The following is a 17,610-nucleotide window of genomic DNA, read 5'->3' as shown; positions in this document are numbered from 1 at the left end:
CAAAAAAGAGGTTCCACTCTAGAGGCGCAATTCCCCAGGGCAACATTAAAACAACTGCCATTGAAATAGGAGCGGAACCACTCTAAAACTGTTCCACAAATGCCAATTAACTGCTCCAGTCGCTGTAATAGGATTGCGTGGTCGACAGTGTCAAAGGCGGCAGATAAGTCTAAAAGCACCAACAACACATGAGAACCAGAATCAGAGGCAAGCAACATATCGTTAAAAACATTAATAAGAGCAGTCTCAGTGGTGTGGAGAGTGCTTCATCAAACAAAGTTCACACAACATGAGTCAAACACTCAAACAGCAACTAACCACTTCCTGTTCACAGCAAGTTCTCTGCAGAAGCCTTCAGACGCTCCAGTCAGTCTCTCTGTGTTTGATGGTCACCATGTTCAGCCAAAAGCAACAGGTGTTGATTTTCATCCAGCTGGTAAACATGTGGAGTGTCTTTGCAGGTAAAGAGCAGATTTGTGTTTGACGTGTGCTTCTGTCCAGATTTAAACTGAGATTACATTTAATAATGAATTATTTCCTTAAATTTCAGCTGATATGAAAACTGAGCACAGAGATGTGCAGGTGTCCAGAGGAGAGACCATCATGTTTACTTGCAACGTTTCTACAATAAATTCAACACTGATCCACTGGACCAATGTCAGATCTACATTTGTTTATTCAGTCTCTTCTAATCGCACCTTTTCAAATTTCTCCTCCAGCAGAGTGACGATAGACACTAACATACCTACTAGTCTAAATATCAGTAACATTCAGCATGATGATGCAGGGGTTTATAGGTGTACTATAACTAGTAACAGCCTAAACAGCATGACATGGAACTTAACAATAACCAGGACCCAAACAGGTACCTAGAGCTAAAAGCCTGAATGATCTCTTCTACAACAGGGTTGTTCAAACTGAGCAGCACGATGTTAATTATCACTGTTTTACTTTCAGAATCCAGTTTGCCAACATTTCCAGTCCTAGATTATAAATTATACGTTCTAGCTGCTCTTGGATTCCTGTTGTGTTTCGTCTCTGCAGCTGTCTGCCTCTGCAGGTGAGTCCCAACCTTTCACCTTTGGATATTCAAGAACTTGAATTTTACTTTTTTCTTTGTTGGTGCAGAATCTGCTGTTAATACTGACGTGCTGGATTTTAAACTCAGTCAGAATCGATAGTTTCTGATGAGCTACCTCGCAGTATGCATGCTAGTGTCATGTTATAGGTGTGAGTGGTTCAGTGGGACACAAAGGACTTTAAATAGGACAGATTTTTGTGATCTAGTTTCATGCAGGGGCTACACGGTGGCACAGTAGTTAGCACTATTGCCTTGCAGCAAGGTTTAAAAACCGGCCTGGGGTCATTCTGCAAAGAGTTTGCATGTTCTCCCTGTGCATGCATGAGTTCTCATCGGGTACTCCGCCTTCCTCCCACAGTCCAAAACCATGACTGACGGGTTGATTGGTCTCTTGTGTGTGTGTGTGTGTGTGTGTGTGTGTGTGTGTGTGTGTGTGTGTGTGTGTGTGTGTGTGTGTGTGTGTGTGTGTGTGTGTGTGTGTGTGTGTGTGTGTGTGTGTGTGTGTATGTGTGTGTGTGTGTGTGTGTGTGTGTGTGTGTGTGTGTGTGTGTGTGTGTGTGTGAATACACAGGAACAGAGGGAAACCGACATGGAAGCTAATTTGACATTCCACTCAGTCTTTGTTGGTGACCTCACTTGCAAAAAGTGCAGGGTGAGAACACACACTGCACCCACCTGCCCATCCATCCATCCACCTGGTACAGAGCATTATTATGTGTTTTTTAATCTGTAAATCAGAGCCTAAACTAAAAATGTCACAGCATACTCCACTTCCTGATGTTTAAAGTCACTGATTCCTTTAAAACGTGGCTCTAAAACCCCATTCTGGATTGTGTTCCTACAGTAATATAGTCCCACGCTGTTGGTGAAGCTCCGTGCAGAAAAGAGTACATTTTAGAAAATGTAGCAAGAAAACAATCCGGAGAACTACAGCATCCCAATGCAGAGGAAGCTTGTGTCAGTCCGTTGCCACAGCAACAGATTATGAATCCGTACCCTTGCAGTCATAAACTAATTCTTACTACATAAAAAAATCCCCACCTGACCCGAGGGACTGTTTTCCTAACAAGGTATCCTGACGTCTGTGTGAACTCCGTAAGCTTTAACCTACATCGCTACAACACCTGTCCTCATGAACCTGAGAAATGAAATATTAAAATCAAATTCGGTCAAGAGGCCATTTTTCCATTTCTTGATTCGAAACAAGAAAACTAAATACGAAAAACACAATTTTTTGGTTCATAAAACAAAAAAAAAACAAAAAACAAATCCATTTTTCCTGTGTTGACTTTTTTGTTTTCAATCAAAAATAGAAAGATTGAATGATACACGGATTGAGAAGTTCTACGGCTCTGAGCGATGCCACATTAGACATGTTTCATTCTACAGGAGCCTGTGAGGACAAAACACATTTACTGATTTGCAACAAGTTACTAAACGTTTATCAACGTTGTTGTTTTACACATTTGTCTCTTCACTGGTTGCCAGTGATGATGTGCTTGTCATTTTGCTGGAGGTTGCGCTGCTGGACAATTTTGACCCTATTGGCCATCCGTTGGTAAGGTCTTAACAAAATTATCCCTTGCTTGCAATGAATTAGGTATGTACTGCCCCCTATTGTCAGGGAAAATACACAACGTCACTTTAAACATGATCTGCACTGTATAATCTGCACCTTTGTGCTTAGAACAGAAAACCATAGTAGAATCTATGATAGTTGAATGAATAGAACAAGTCTGGAATCCTCTAACAAGTGGGTTGGACAGAAATAGACTGCATGTCATTTTTCTGTGTGTCGTCCTCAGATGACCTCTGTGGTAAATCAGCACTTTGTAAATAAACTGAACTAACCGAATGATCGATGTTCTGCTCCACATCTTCGTCCTTGTGTTTTAATGGAGAAATCAAAACATTACTGTTATCATTTTCATCCTAAAGTTTGCTTAGTTGTTGTGATAAGCAGTAGGTCAGCTCATTTGTATTTGTTTCCTTTGCTTTTAGGAGATTTGAATGTTTCCCAGCTGCCACACTTGACTTGACTTGTCAGTTAACTGCTTGGTTTTAAAATAATAACTCAGTCAGTTTTGAGAATCAGGTTTAGTGTTTCAGCAATTCAGAAAACCTGTAATGGCCACATTTACTAAACAAAGACCACAAGTGTTTAAGGATACTAAATAAAAACAACATAGTCAAGTGGCTGCCCTCTGTAGACATAGGGGGTACCGCCAAATGACTGCTCTCTGGGAGTGTTAACAACGGATGGCCATTAGGGTCAAAAATCCCTGGGAGAAAAGCACAATTTTTGAATCAGTACTTTGTCAGATTGTTCATAGGGCTGCAAACTCTCACGCATTGAGCGTGAGACACACGTTTGACCCTCTGCACATGCCACACCTCCAATATCTCACTTTGAGCAATCAATACCCCTCCCCTCCGCTCCGTCGGTGGGCAGACGGTCCATGCCCACCCCAACCCTCCGCTCTCACGCGCTGGAATGTTCAAAAGTTGGCAGCTCTGCGTTCGCCTACCAGCAAAACGAAAAGCACACCGGAGTCCCTTTCATCACAAACAATGAGTGAAGAGGTAAATGTGTGAAACAACAACGTTTATGAACGCTGGTTCTGATGCTCAAGCCACCTGAAGTGGCTCCTCTTGATGTGGAGGAGCAGCAGATCTACTGTGAGCGTCTCCAGGATGAGCAAGCTTCTAACCTTATCTCCAAAACAAAGCCCAGCCCTGTAGAAAAAACTAATTTCAGCCTTGTTTATCTGCGACGATGTACAAGGGGTCCAACATGCTAACCATACTGTATCCATGATAAAGCTTCAACTCCATCACATCATCAGTATCGTGCATGAATGATCATCCAGCATTTAGCTGCATCCTGACAAGGTTTCAGAAAGCCAGAACAAGGTCCAGTGCATGGTGCTATAAAGAATTTGTTGTTTGTTATAAACTAGAGAGTTAGTTATTGATAAAAAACCTCATCAGACACAATCTGTTGTGTCTACTACCCGTGTGGAGACCCTCAGTGCAGATCCAAGACTGTCAGAAGTCGGGCAACCTCAAGATATCCGAAGCCGTAGATTAACTCCAATACGACCCGTCCAGTCTTGAGATGTCTCTGAGTCACAACAGGAGCTGGAATGCTTGTTTGCGTCTAAGGTTGATGTTTGCTTGGCTCTTAGAAGAGCTGGTTGTCTGGTATCAGCCGCAGCGCTGCAGAGGCTTTGACAGGAGGTCAAAGGAGATTGTTTCAAAAGAGGCTTCTTTCCCGATTTGGCCGAATCGGGAGTTAGCTGGAAACTGAATTGCTCGGGAAGTTATTCTTGTTTTATTAAACTACTTTGTTATGATTTCTGTCCAAGTGTGGCCAATCAGAATTTGACACGTTTCTGAGTTTTTACCGAAAGCCACGCCTTCCTTCAATACAAAAGGTTTTTAACACTGTGAATAAGAATCTTTAAAACTCTTATGTAAGGTGAATATTAACCTTAATGAGTATCTTATTAGTGTGTATGAGTGTAAACAATGATTAACTTTTTAAATCAACACATACTGATTGTGATATAAATGGATCATTGTAAGAGCAATATTCATTTCAAATTCATGGATTTAAGCACAGATTATTCAAACATTTCATTTAAACATCTTGTTCATTCATCACATATGATTATTGTAACTTATAAGTGTAAAATTATGGCGTCTTCACTTATTCAGAGTGAAGAATGTTGACGTCTGGCTTTCACACAGGGAGTGCAGGTACCTTGAGGGAAAATGTTTATGATTGAGTTGAGGAACAATAAGTGAGCAAAGGGTTGTTTAGTGAGTCCAGATGGTGTTGCCATGAAAGGTTATCGTGTTGGTCGACATGTAGGTGAAAATTGACCCTTTTGGTACGCTACACTGTAAATTAAGTACTGTAAAGTTATTTTATTACAAACCTTCTTGTTTCTTCTTCTTGCACTTCAGCAGTACATCATCATCTTCATCAGCCTCAGATTGATAACCATCATCATCATCTTCATCAGCATCACCATAGTGCCATTACTTTTGCAATAACATCAGAATTATGACATCATCAATCTTATCTTGTTTTTATGATTGAACCCAACTTAGGTTAAATATGAGAATTATTTCATTAAAGATAATTAACCCTCTGGAGGCAGGCGTAGCAGATTTGCAACAGTTAAAACCTACCTACCTGGTTACTCCACGTACGTAATCATGAGCATTTTTAACTCAGAAGTACTCCTGAAGGACTTAATTGTTCGTCCTTTTATCAAAACTTATTTTGAGCCTGAAAGGGTTAATTTATCTTAATAAAACTATTAACAAAATATGTCTCACTCATTAATAATGGAAGAATGATTTGTGCTTTAACATGTCAATATTTAGGCTTTTAAATTAGATGCTTTTGTTTATGTCAGAACATTCAGCAGGGCACCACAGGGAATCGAACCCCGTCTCATTGAGAGTACCGTTACCGGTGCCTTTTACTTTTTGTTTTGACGAGGAAAAGCAAAACCTGCATCAAGAAATGACCTCAAGATGCAGGAAAACAAACCTTTACTAATCATTTCAGGCCTGATTCAAGATGAGTTACTTTTGTGATTAGTTCAATTGTTTATTTTTAAAACATTTTGATGATTTCACTTGAATTCTATTTAGTATTTTTTTCTGCTAATTAACAACACAAATCATCTTAAAGCACTTTACTAAGCAGACATCCCAGTTGGGCCTACTTATGAAACAGTGCTTTAAGTTCAGTTCATTATACTAGTTAGTTAAAAGGTTCCTGACTAACGAATCCAGCAGATTGCATGGAGTCACTAATGGCTTTTTTTTTTCTTTTTTTTTAACCTATTCCTAAGGTATAAATTGTCTATTGTATTGAGTTTATTTTATCTCATTAAGATTGAACTTATTGTATTTCAGTGTTTTCTCCCTCTGCTGCATAACTTTTACCTTACTTTTACTTGGCTGTAAACGAAACAAATTTCCCACTTGTGGGACTAATAAAGGTTATCTTATCTTATGGCGCTTACACATTAGTGTCGGCACGGTCGGGGTTAGGTCGGGCTGGATGGCGTGAGTTCGGTCTTGAACGGGCGGTGTAGTGTTCACATGTAAATTCGAGGGACTTCTCGGGAATATGGAAATCCCCGAGCCTGTTGGCGGCGTTTAATAGGGCTTGTGATCATGATGTCATCAGCGACACGGCCGCCCCGTTGGAGGCGTGCGAGTCCTTACTTGTTGCTTGTTACTACTGTTAACAGCGTGCTCAGGGTCGTTCTTGCAGCTTAAATTCATCTATTATTCATTTGATCGGTTATATTACACAACTCTAGTAAATCATTGCTGTGTTGTGGGGTGAACCACGCGTTCGCCAGGGGAATAAAGGTGGAAAACAAGCTAACTTTTCACCGTTTTCCTGCTTGGAGGCTAAACCACTGAGACCAAGTATCTAGTTTAACAAAGTCTCGTCGGCTCGCTTGGACCGCTGCTGTAAGGCGACCAAACATCCCCTTCTGGAGTATTTTCATTCTGGTAAGTTACAGATGGTGTACGTTTCTTATACATCGTTTCTTTCCTTCAACCGCGACATGCACACGAAACACACACACACACACAGAGGCTACAGGCACATACACCGGTAAGCTAATGTGGGTGCACTGACACACAACACAACTTCTCTTGCTACACTTCTTCTGTGGGGTGACAAATGGGATTGTTTTACTGGAAAAACCAACAAATACAATGTTTACCTCTCATCCGGACGTTTACTTCCGCTCACACCACAAAAAAGAAAGCCGAAAATGTCCGTTATGCAGATCTGCAGCGGCAACAGTATGTCATCAGGTCTTGGGTTTTTCATATGGATCAAAACCAGTTATAATGCTGATTTTGTCCACATACCGGTCCCCGACGTCTTTATATAACGTATCCCTGTATATTCCGCATCTTTTGGGGGATTTTATAATGTTATTTAACACTTTCTTTCACCCAAATCTGCTTCTTCTCTGAGACATTACCATTTGTTTCATGGTTTGTTTACACTCGACAAGCTTCCAACATCCCAGAATGATATGCGTGCCATGCATGAAAATGAATCGCACATGCGGGAACCCCTCCGCTGGCTCATTCTTCTCGCAGATCGGACGCGGTAGGCATAATTTCAGCTGGCCAATCAGTTCGTAGTGTCGCCTCGGTCCCAGTCTGACCGCTGGGGAGAAGGTCTGAGAAAAAGAGTTGCCTCGGCACCGAAAACACAAATCTGTCCTGTGTGTGGAACCTAATTCCGGTGCCGTTCGGTACCTTTTGGGGATGGGCCGAAGCTAACGTGTAAGCGCCAACACTTGGTGAGTCATGGACTTCACTGCGATCCTCATACTAAGCAAGCATGTAGCATTAATGGAGAGGAAAACTCCCTTTTAACAGGAAGAAACCTTCAACAGAATGAGCAGCCGTCTGCCACGACTGACAGGTTTAAACTTTTTTTAAATTTGTTTAGTTCTCTGGAGGGGGGGGGGGGGTGTTAACTTTTCAGATTTGTTACTCATTTAATCATTTTCTTAACAAAAGTTGTGGGGAGTTGGTGGCTATTTCTAGCAACTACTGGTGGAGAGGCAGGGGACACGCTGGGCATGTCCTGTCCATCACAGGGACAGAGACACACCACCATTTACACACTCACTAACATCTAGGGCCAGTTTAGTCACCAGTTGACTTAAACGTGTGTTTTTGGCCTGCGGGGGGAACCCGGGCAACGGGAGTAAACCCACGCATACATGGGGAGAACACGCTCCCTCACGCAGAAAGAACGTTGATGAGAATTAAACCAGCAACCTTCCTGCTAGGAAGCAGTGCTACCCACTGTGCCACCACCATGCCCCATTTTTTCTCTTACTTACAGTCGCTCCAACAAGGGCTGTTACTGCGCCTCGTGATTCTTATGTTGAGGCGCCATGTAACAATCATTTCCTCCTTCTTATTAATTTTCTTCTTCTCTTTACATACAAGTCCCAGTAACCAAGTCCTTTTCCCGTGTGAAAGCCTGACTGATTAGTGACAACACCTTTGACTTTTTCTGAACTTGCTGTTTCGATGAGAGAGACAGAGTCATCGGCGTTCTCAGCAGTCAGACTGTCTTGGTTCTGGTATCCTGCCATTATCTTATGCGCTGCAGTCACATAAGAGCTGGTACCGTCTTTAGGAAGATGCTTCATGTTAATAAAAGTGTGTTTTAAAGCATCAGCTGGCTGGATCCTATCTGCCGGGTCCCAACTAAGCATCCTCTTTAGAAGGTCTATGAACGCTTTTGTGTCCTCAACTTGATTGGGGTCCTTCATTTCTGCTGACGTGTACAATAAGTCATCCAGAGATGTGAGGATGTCGAAAACTGAACTGCTTTTTTTAACTGTCTCGCCTGTCGTCCGTTCAAACTCCTCTGGTGATTTCAAAGTCCAGAACGGAGCAGACCCACTGTGCTGGAGTGTGAAAAAGCGTTCAGTTTCCTTCCCCGCATCTAATAGACTTTTGTTGGGCTGGCCCAGGAGGTGCACCATGACTCTGACGTTCTCATAATCACTATAAATGGGAAATAGATGTCCCCCTAAAAACAAATGCGCCAGTGTGCAACCAAGACCAAACATGTCCACACCTTCGTACTTCTGAACGCCAAAGTGAACCTCTGGTGCCCTGTAGCCAACAGGCTGAAACGTTTTATACTGAGATAACTCCTCTGTTTTACAGGCCAGTCCAAAGTCGATCAACTTTGCCTTGAAGGGTTGTGAACTATGATCGACGAGCATAATGTTGTCAGATTTGATGTCCGTGTGGGAGACGCCAATGCTTTTCAGTGCGCTGAGAGCTACAAGCATCTGCTGTGCAATAGCTCGAATCTCAGCCACACTGGGAGGGCACCAATCTAGTTTGTCAAGCAGATCAAACAAACTCATATCTAAGATTTCAAACACGAAGAAAAAGTTACCTTTGAACGTAAAACTCTCATAAAACTTGATCAAATTGTTTTTGTCGGGGTCAAGCGTACAAAGATGTTTTAACGCCTTTTCCTCGTCTTCGGCTGCTGCCCGCTGGTGTTTTGGCATGACTTTTACTGCAACTATCTCATTGGTTCCCACTTTTGTGCATTTGGCCACCTCTCCAAACGAGCCAGATCCGAGCACTTTCTCCACCGTGTAAGCACTCGATCCATTTCTAATAACCAGACCTTTCTCTAACTTTAACGTCGCTTGTTCAACTGGCTTACTGTCGTCCACAGACCAAACGCTTTCGGGTTTGACGTACTGGGTGTCTCCTACTTTGCTTGATGATGACACATAAAAGCTGTTATCATAACTGTTGGCAGAAGTAATCATTTCGTTCTTCTGTCCCTCCCTCTCCTGCTCTCCTGCAAACCCGACATTGGCTGTCAGAAGCGGGAGGTGAAGAAGGAGATGAGGCAAACAGAGTGAGTGCGACATAAAGTATCCAGACTGGTGTGGAGGTGAGCAAAACAGCTGGAAAAGTGTGGGTGTTGAATCCCCCACGGGTGCGATGTCCATGCGAGCGACCGGTACCTGCTGCTGTCACCTGGTTGTGAGCAGCTCTCTGCTGTCTGAGGGTAGGCCCCGCCCACAACGCTGCGGCTACTGCGGTGTTTTCTTTACTGTGGGAAACGGGTAATAATGGCTCTTTGATGGGAACAGGTTGCCGACCCCTGGTATAAGATCTGAGCTGGTAAAACAAAAATCCTCATCAGCAGGCTTTTTTGAAAGTGGGGGGGACACAGCTGCATATCACAAATTTTGCCGGGGACATGTCCCCGGTGTCCCCGGTTAAAATGACGCCTATGTCTACTGAAACCATCTATTGAACCCAAACTACAAACCAACACGTTGTAAATGTAAAGAGTAATGCTCAAGCATGTAATGCATACAGTATTTGACCAAACAAAATAAATAAACTTGTAGCTCAGAATGAACATTTTTAGCCATCACATTTGTATCTTATTAAATATTCATATATTTCATCAATGTTTTAAAATGAGTAAAAAACTTACCTATTCAAGTTATCCTTCTTCTATTAGGGGTTTAATGGCCATCTGCAAACAACAGGAGGTGTGCCACCGCCACCTACTGATCTGGAGTGTTGTCCGGCACTCCTCTCCCACCACTGACCAGAAATCCTCCTAAACATCTTGCTGCAACAGAATGGACACACAGGCTGGAAAAAAGTCCCAGAAATGGTCTGCTTGGACATGTGCTTCATTACATATGCAAACAGGATAAAGTAACAAATGGAAATCAAATCATAACTTTAGTGTAAGGTGTGCACACACACACACACACACACACGTGTGTGCGTGTGTGTGTGCGCGTGCGTGGTTATTTGTCCTGTGTGTCTCTGTGTTGCTCTGCGATGGACTGGCAACCTGTCCAGGGTGTACCCTACCTCTTTGCCCGGAAACTGCTGAAGATACGCACCAGCACCCCATGATCCTGCGTGGATACACGGTTATAGACAATGGATGAATGGATAGTGTCATGATTGGGGGAAGGCGCCTAACCCAAGACATGCAGAACACAACACAGACCAAGAACGGGGTAAAAAGAAAAATAATTTTATTAGCAGAGAAGGAACCTGAGGATGCACAGAATTGTCTGTGGCTGGTACTGCTACGGGAGCTCTGCGTCTGGAGGAGGGAGAACACTGGTGAGCAAAGTTTAGTTCCTGAAGTCCATTTCTAGTCAGAATTAGTTCATCGGAACTTACAGTAGGACGTGAGTTGCTGGCTGGAGGAGGGAGCAGGTTGAAAGCCGGGGGGAGCGCAGGAGAGGGAGCACAGGAGGAGATAAGTGGGGCGTCCTGGTGGATGGGGGCACTGGGTAGTGATGTCAGAGGAGAGTTATGGAGAACGGTGAGTGGGTCCAGTTTTCTGAGTATCCAAAATCCTGGAGTCCTGAGGTACGTATCCAAAAAGCCGTGTGACCAGAGAACACAGGAATCCTAGAGCAAAAACACTACTAGCAACATTAATCCTGGAGATCCAAGAGAAAAACTTGAGTGGCTGGGTACTACCAAGCAGAGGCAATCTTCCGGCGTTGAATTGTGTCCTCCATCCACCTTAAGTCGGAAGCACCCCGCTGATTGCTGATCAGGAACAGCTGGGCACTCCCTCTCCTGGCAAGAGACTCAAAGATGTTAAGGTGAATGAGGAGTACTCACCCCGGCTCATGACAGTGAGATGAGAGCTCCATGTTGTAGGATGGGTGGAGCACACACAGCGAAGCATCGCCCCCAGTTCTTGATTCATGCGCTCACACTGGCCGTTAGTCTGAGGATGGTGGCCAGATGTGAGCGCGACACGAGCCCCCAGGGTTTCAGCGAAGTCCTTCCAGACCCGTGCCACAAATTGGGGACGACGGTCTGACAAAATCTCCTCAGGAATGCTGTGGAGACTAAACACATGTTTTATGACCAGCTGAGCTGTAATGGCGGCAGAGGGGAGATATTTTAAAGGGACAAGATGACATGCTTTAGAAAATCTGTCAATAGTGAGAACAGTGTTAAAACCGTGAGAGACAGGCAAACCACAAACAAAGTCCAGTGCAATATGAGACCACGGCCGTGAGGGCGTGGATAGGGGGTTTAAAAGACCTGCAGGCGTTCTGTTATCCCCCTTCTGCTGGGCGCATGTGTGACAACCTGACACATAACTCTTAACGTCCTGATACAAGGAAGGCCACCAAAAAGTTCTCCGAAGGAGCGCCACTGTGCATCCTACTCCAGGATGGATAGCAAACCTTCCCGTATGACCCCAATGGATGACCTTGCCGCGCATGACCTACGGCACAAACAGTCTATTCGGGGGTCCATTTCCCAGGTCAGGGTCGTTCTGTTGGGCTTGAAGCACCTGGTCCCTGATCTCCCAAGTCACTCCTCCAACGACGCACTACGGAGAAAGGATGGTGGTGGGTTCCGCTTCCTGATTGGGGGCGAATTGCCGGGAAATTGCCGGGAAAGGACATCCGGCTTTGAGTTCTTGTACCCAGGTCGGTAAGAAATCACAAAGTTAAAATGAGAAAAGAAAAGGGACCACCAGTACTGCCTGGGATTGAGTCTTTTTGCCTCCCGCAGGTACACAAGGTTCTTGTGGTCCATCCAAATGGCTTTTCTGCTCCCTCCAGCCAGTGTCTCCACTCCTCAATTGCCAGCTTGAGCGCTAGTAACTCCCGATCTCCAACATCGTACCTGCTCTCTGCAGGCATGAGAAGAATGTGCAGGGATGCAAGCGGTGGTCTGATGGTGAGACTTGAGACAGGACAGCACCCACCCCGGTGTCAGAGGCATCCACCTCAAGGGTGAATTGTTGTTGGGTGTCAGGCCAGTAGAGCACAGGGGCTTCTGTAAAGAGTCTCTTCAAAGCCTGGAAGGCAGCTTCAGCTTCTGGGGACCAAAAAAATGTTTGACAGAGGTGAGTGTGGTGAGAGGGGCAGCAGTCTGGCTATAGTTCCTAATGAACCTTCTGTAGAAGTTGGCAAAGCCTAAGAACCTCTGTAACTGTTTTCTGGACGTGTGAGTGGGCCACTCCAGTACTGCACGCACCTTCTCTGGATCTGCTTTCAGTTTTCCACATTCTATAACAAATCCCAGGAACCTCACCGTTGGGACATGGAATTCACATTTTTCCGCCTTCACGTACAGTCAGTTCTCCAGCAGTCGTTGTAGAACTGCTCTCACGTGCTGAACATGCTCTGCCTCGGTCCTGGAAAAAATTAGGATGTCGTCTAGATAGACAGTGACAAACTTATTTAAATAATCACCCAAAACAGAATTAACAAGAGTCTGGAAAACAGCGGGTGCATTTGTTAGTCCAAACGGCATGACTAAATACTCGAAATATCCCAAGGGTGTCTTAAAAGCTGTTTTCCACTCGCCACCCTGACGTATACGTGCCAAATGGTATGCATTCCTGAGGTCTAACCTGGTAAATATCACCAAGTCCTGAATGGGCTCGAAGGTAGATGACAGCAGGAGCAGAAGATATTTGTTCTTTACTGAAATCTGATTCAGTCCTCTGTAATCGATGCAGGGCCTTAATGTTCCACCCTTCTTGGGCACAAAGAAAAACCCCGCTCCCGGGGATGACGTCGAAGGACGGATTGTGCCGGCTGATAAGGCATCCTGTATATAGGGCTCCATACTCTCCCTCTCAGGCTTCGAAAGATGGTAAAGCTGGCTAGATGGTAAGGGTGCTCCGGGCAAAATGTCAATGCCTGAGATCATGATACACTGGGGGGACAGTAGACAGGTCAATCTCCTCCTCCAAGGGCGTTGGGAGGCAGCGAGGAGCGGGAGAAACAGAGCGTAGACAGTTCTGTGAGCGGGTGGGACTCCAGCCGGTGATCTGATTTCTACTCCAGTCCAATTGGGGATTGTGAAGTTTTAACCAGGAGTGACCAAGAACCAAAAGGGACTGGGGAGAAGGAAACACAAAAAACTCAAGTTGCTCAGAATGATTTCCCGATACCTGGAGGTGAAGAGGAAGCATCTTGTGGGTGATGGTGGTGAGGGAGCGTTCATCAAGGGCTGTGACTGAGAGTGGAGTGGTCAACCGGATGGTGGGTATGTTCCATTTAGTCACCAGGCCAGAATCTAGCAGGGAGCGCTCACACCCAGAATCCACAAGAGTCTCCAGCTGGATCTGTTTTGAATTAACCACAACTGTACATGGGAGGGAAAAACGGGGAACTGCAGAATTAGAATGGCTGCCCACCAGTAGTCCCCTATTTAAGGGGGGACTGTTTCTTTTAACAACAGACAGCTTCTAGCATAGTGACCTGGCTCACCACAGTACATGCAGAGACCTGACCTTAACCGGTGTTGCCGAACCTCCTGCGTCAATCAATTCCTCCCCATCTGCCTGGGCTCCTCGGAGGCGGGGCTTTCAGGAGGGGATCGCTGAGCGGTCTGTCTGGTGCGATCTGAGTTCTGGGCCTCGCTGGAACGGGCGCTGGGTCGCCTTAATTCCTGGTGGCGGCGGTCAATAGAAATGACCAGACGTATCAGCTCCTCCACGGAGCGAGGCTCGGGGCACAAAGCGAGTTGATCGTGGATACGATCGTTCAAGGCCTCTGTAAAAGCTGCTATTAAAGCTTCCTCATTCCAGGGAGTTCTGGCTGCGAGAGTTCGGAATTCTACAGACATCTCTGCTACTGGTCTGCGCCCTTGAGTTAAAGTCCAGAGCTGCTTCCTGATGTCCGCTAAGGACTCCGTAACACCAAAAGTCAGAGTAAGCTCAGATAATAAAAAAATCAGCATATGAGCCGGTAAGGAAAGAGCCACTGTGGCTCTTGGCCTCGGCCCATCTTAAAGCTCTGCCTCTAAGTAACCCGATAACATAAGAGATTTTAATTGAGTCCAACGAAAAAGCTCCTGGAGAGCGCTCAAAAGCCAAACGGCATTGTAACAAAAAACTCTGACAGTCCTCAAACTCACCACTGTATGTGACAGCAGGTGGAGAGGAAGCCAGGCGGAAGTGATTCATCTCCGTGTTCACGGCTCCAGGTGCAGCGGGAGCAAACGGAACGGAAGGTCGGGGTTCTGTTGGAGTGGACTGGGTCGGCTGTTGGGAAAGCCGATCATGGATCTGTTGAACCAAACTTTCCAGATGCTGATAACAGGCGTTGGCAGTGGTGAGTTGTTCCATTAGTTGCGGTATCGCCTGTTCCTGCTGTAAAAGTCTGTGAGAGAAATTGGTCAGTGCTGCGTCTGCGGGGTTAGTGTTTTGGCCGGAAGATTCTGCCATGATTGGGGAAGGCGCCTATCCCAAGATATGCAGAACACAACACAGACCAAGAACGGGGTAAAAAATAAAAATAATTTTATTAACAGAGAAGGAAACTGAGGATGCACAGAATTGTCTGTGGCTGGTACTGCTACGGGAGCTCTGTGTCTGGAGGAGGGAGAACACTGGTGAGTAAAGTTTAGTTCCTGAAGTCCATTTCTAGTCAGAATTAGTTCATCGGAACTTACAGTAGGACGTGAGTTGCTGGCTGGAGGAGGGAGCAGGTTGAAAGCCAGGGGGAGCGCAGGAGAGTGAGCACAGGAGGAGATAAGTGGGGCGTCCTGGTGGATGGGGGCAATGGGTAGTGATGTCAGAGGAGAGTTATGGAGAACGGTGAGTGGGTCCAGTGTTCTGAGTATCCAAAATCCTGGAGTCCTGAGGTAAGTATCCAAAAAGCCGTGTGACCAGAGAACACAGGAATCCTAGAGCAAAAACACTACTAGCAACATTAATCCTAGAGATCCAAGAGAAAAACTCGAGTGGCTGGGCACTACCAAGCAGAGGCAATCTTCCGGCGTTGAATTGTGTCCTCCATCCACCTTAAGTAGGAAACACCCCGCTGATTGCTGATCAGGAACAGCTGGGCACTCCCTCTCCTGGCAAGAGACTCAAAGATGTTAAGGTGAATGAGGAGTACTCACCCCAGCCAATGACAGATAGTTTAGTGCAGATTGCTTTTCTCTACAAACTGCAGTTGATTTGGCATCTAAAACTAGATTTGTTTATGAAACTTGACATTTTAGACCAAAGTTGAACAATTGCTTCGGGTAAATTTCCCTACATTTTATATTTAGGGAAGACTTAACAATAAGAGTCCCTTTATTAACATTATTTAGCATTAACAAACAAAGGATCCCTTCTTGATATTGTTACTATTAAGTGTCCTTATAGATTTGGACAAAAGGTCAGGGGAGGTGTCTGCTTAGTGATCAATTACTTATTAACATATTAAGCAGTTATTATTTAATAGTTTATTGATTCACTAACATTAATAAAGGTATCCTAATTGGAAAGTGTTACCAATATTTATGTAGTTGTTCATAACTGTAGCCACTATGAATAAAATACTCATTTACTCCCCATCTGCATGGGCTCCTCGGAGGCGGGGCTTTCAGGAGGGGATCGCTGAGCGGTCTGGTGCGATCTGAGTTCTGGGCAAACAGTCATAAAACTGTAACCAAATAGCTTTAAAAGCAGTAGTTATGTGATGAAATTTAACTGTTTAAATCTTAATTTTTTACAGGAAAAACTGGACCAGAAACCAAAACCAGGATCTAAATAAACACAAAGTCTTCAGTCGTGTCCAGTATCGTCCTGTTCAGAAGGAAAGGTTAGTGCAGCTGTGTCGCTGACTTCCTGTGATACAATTTACCTCCACAACTATTTTATTGCTTTATTTGTATTTTTATATTTATTTTTCAACTTTTCAACATTTTCTTCCTAATTCAGGACTATTTTTTAATCTGCAAATCAAGTGCCCTACTAAGCTGCACACTAACACTGACAGCTCCCAAAACAAAGCTGCCTTGTGGAAGAATAAATACCTGTCATTGAGAACAATGACCCACTGTTCAAGAACTGAGAAACTTTGATGCAAGGCTCCACCTCCACAGCTGTAGAATACAAACTTTTAGATTGTTTTTAATTACTCTAAATCTCAAATCTGAATTGAATGAATTCTGTATGAAGGCATTTACTAAAGCCAGAATATAAACCAGCTGTTTATTATAAAATACATCCTGCAAAGAGTGGAATGCAAACATGTAATTTAGCAGGGCACAGTGAGCTAATGCCAAATAACAATCATACTCATGTCAGGTCTAGGTGTTGTACTGAATGGGTCTTTGTATTTTCTTTGAGTGGCTGAGTTATCTTTTTAAATTATGTTAATGTTGTCTTCTTAGAAAACATTGTTCTGTCTGTAGTTACAAAACGTCCTCTGAGTTTTTCGATGTCATCTCTCTATTACATCTAAATTCCCTAAAGGTAAAATTTCAGAATCAGATCCCCGTGCACCAAAAACGTGATTTTCTTTAGAAGTTTATAAATGATGTCAAAGCCTAAAAATACAGTGAACCTGCTGAACTGTTGTGCTGGATTTACATAATTAGGTTTAGATGGTGTTTTAGTTTAATTTCTACATGAAGGTGCAGTTGAATGGGCAGAACTAATGCTGCCCCAAACACTGATTTGAGTTGCTTTATTGAAGTTGTTTCATTTATTTATTTGTTTATGGAAACATCTGTTTTTCTCATACCTAAAAAGTGTCATTGTTTTCTTTGAAATACATTCAAGTATTCCAGGCTCCAATATCACATGTAATCGATAAAAATGTAATAAATGGAAATAATTATGCTTCTAAATATTTTTGTGGGTGTTTTGTTGACTCAATCACATAGAGGGTATTTTCAGAAACTTCAATGAGGAGGTCGCTGATTGGCTTTTCTCTGAGTGACACCAGCTCTGATTCTAAAGGTGTTCATCTCCTAGAGAGGGCGCTAGAGGCTTTTATGTTAAACCGCGTTCAGTTCGCAACAGCAGGGCTGTGCAGAGACCTTTGAAGGGGCGGGTGCTCAAATTTAAAAAGGGGCACACAGAATAATATTTTCAAATACCATGACAAAACCACAGTATACCCGGCTGAATAACAAATCATATTTATTAGAAATTCAAAATG

General features: G+C 44.0%; 1 protein-coding gene across 2 annotated transcripts; it reads left to right on the top strand.

The window, feature by feature from the left end:
* Positions 1-17,610, top strand: LOC107389872 (uncharacterized). Of its 2 annotated transcripts, none has more exons than XR_011516196.1 (5): positions 1-461; positions 551-865; positions 958-1,060; positions 9,520-16,263; positions 16,383-17,610. XR_011516196.1 is itself a non-coding variant. In XM_015966286.3 (5 exons), exons 1-5 carry the CDS (start codon positions 290-292, stop codon positions 16,393-16,395), a joined length of 690 nt encoding a protein of 229 aa, XP_015821772.1. In that variant the 5' UTR covers positions 6-289; the 3' UTR covers positions 16,396-17,610. The 2 variants fall into 2 exon arrangements, 1 of the variants encoding a protein (XP_015821772.1); XM_015966286.3 differs by having other exon boundaries at positions 6-461; positions 16,177-16,263.

The sequence above is a fragment of the Nothobranchius furzeri genome, chromosome 14 (assembly GCF_043380555.1).
Source record: "Nothobranchius furzeri strain GRZ-AD chromosome 14, NfurGRZ-RIMD1, whole genome shotgun sequence".
NCBI lineage: Eukaryota > Metazoa > Chordata > Actinopteri > Cyprinodontiformes > Nothobranchiidae > Nothobranchius > Nothobranchius furzeri.
This window is presented reverse-complemented; position numbering and strand designations above follow the sequence as displayed.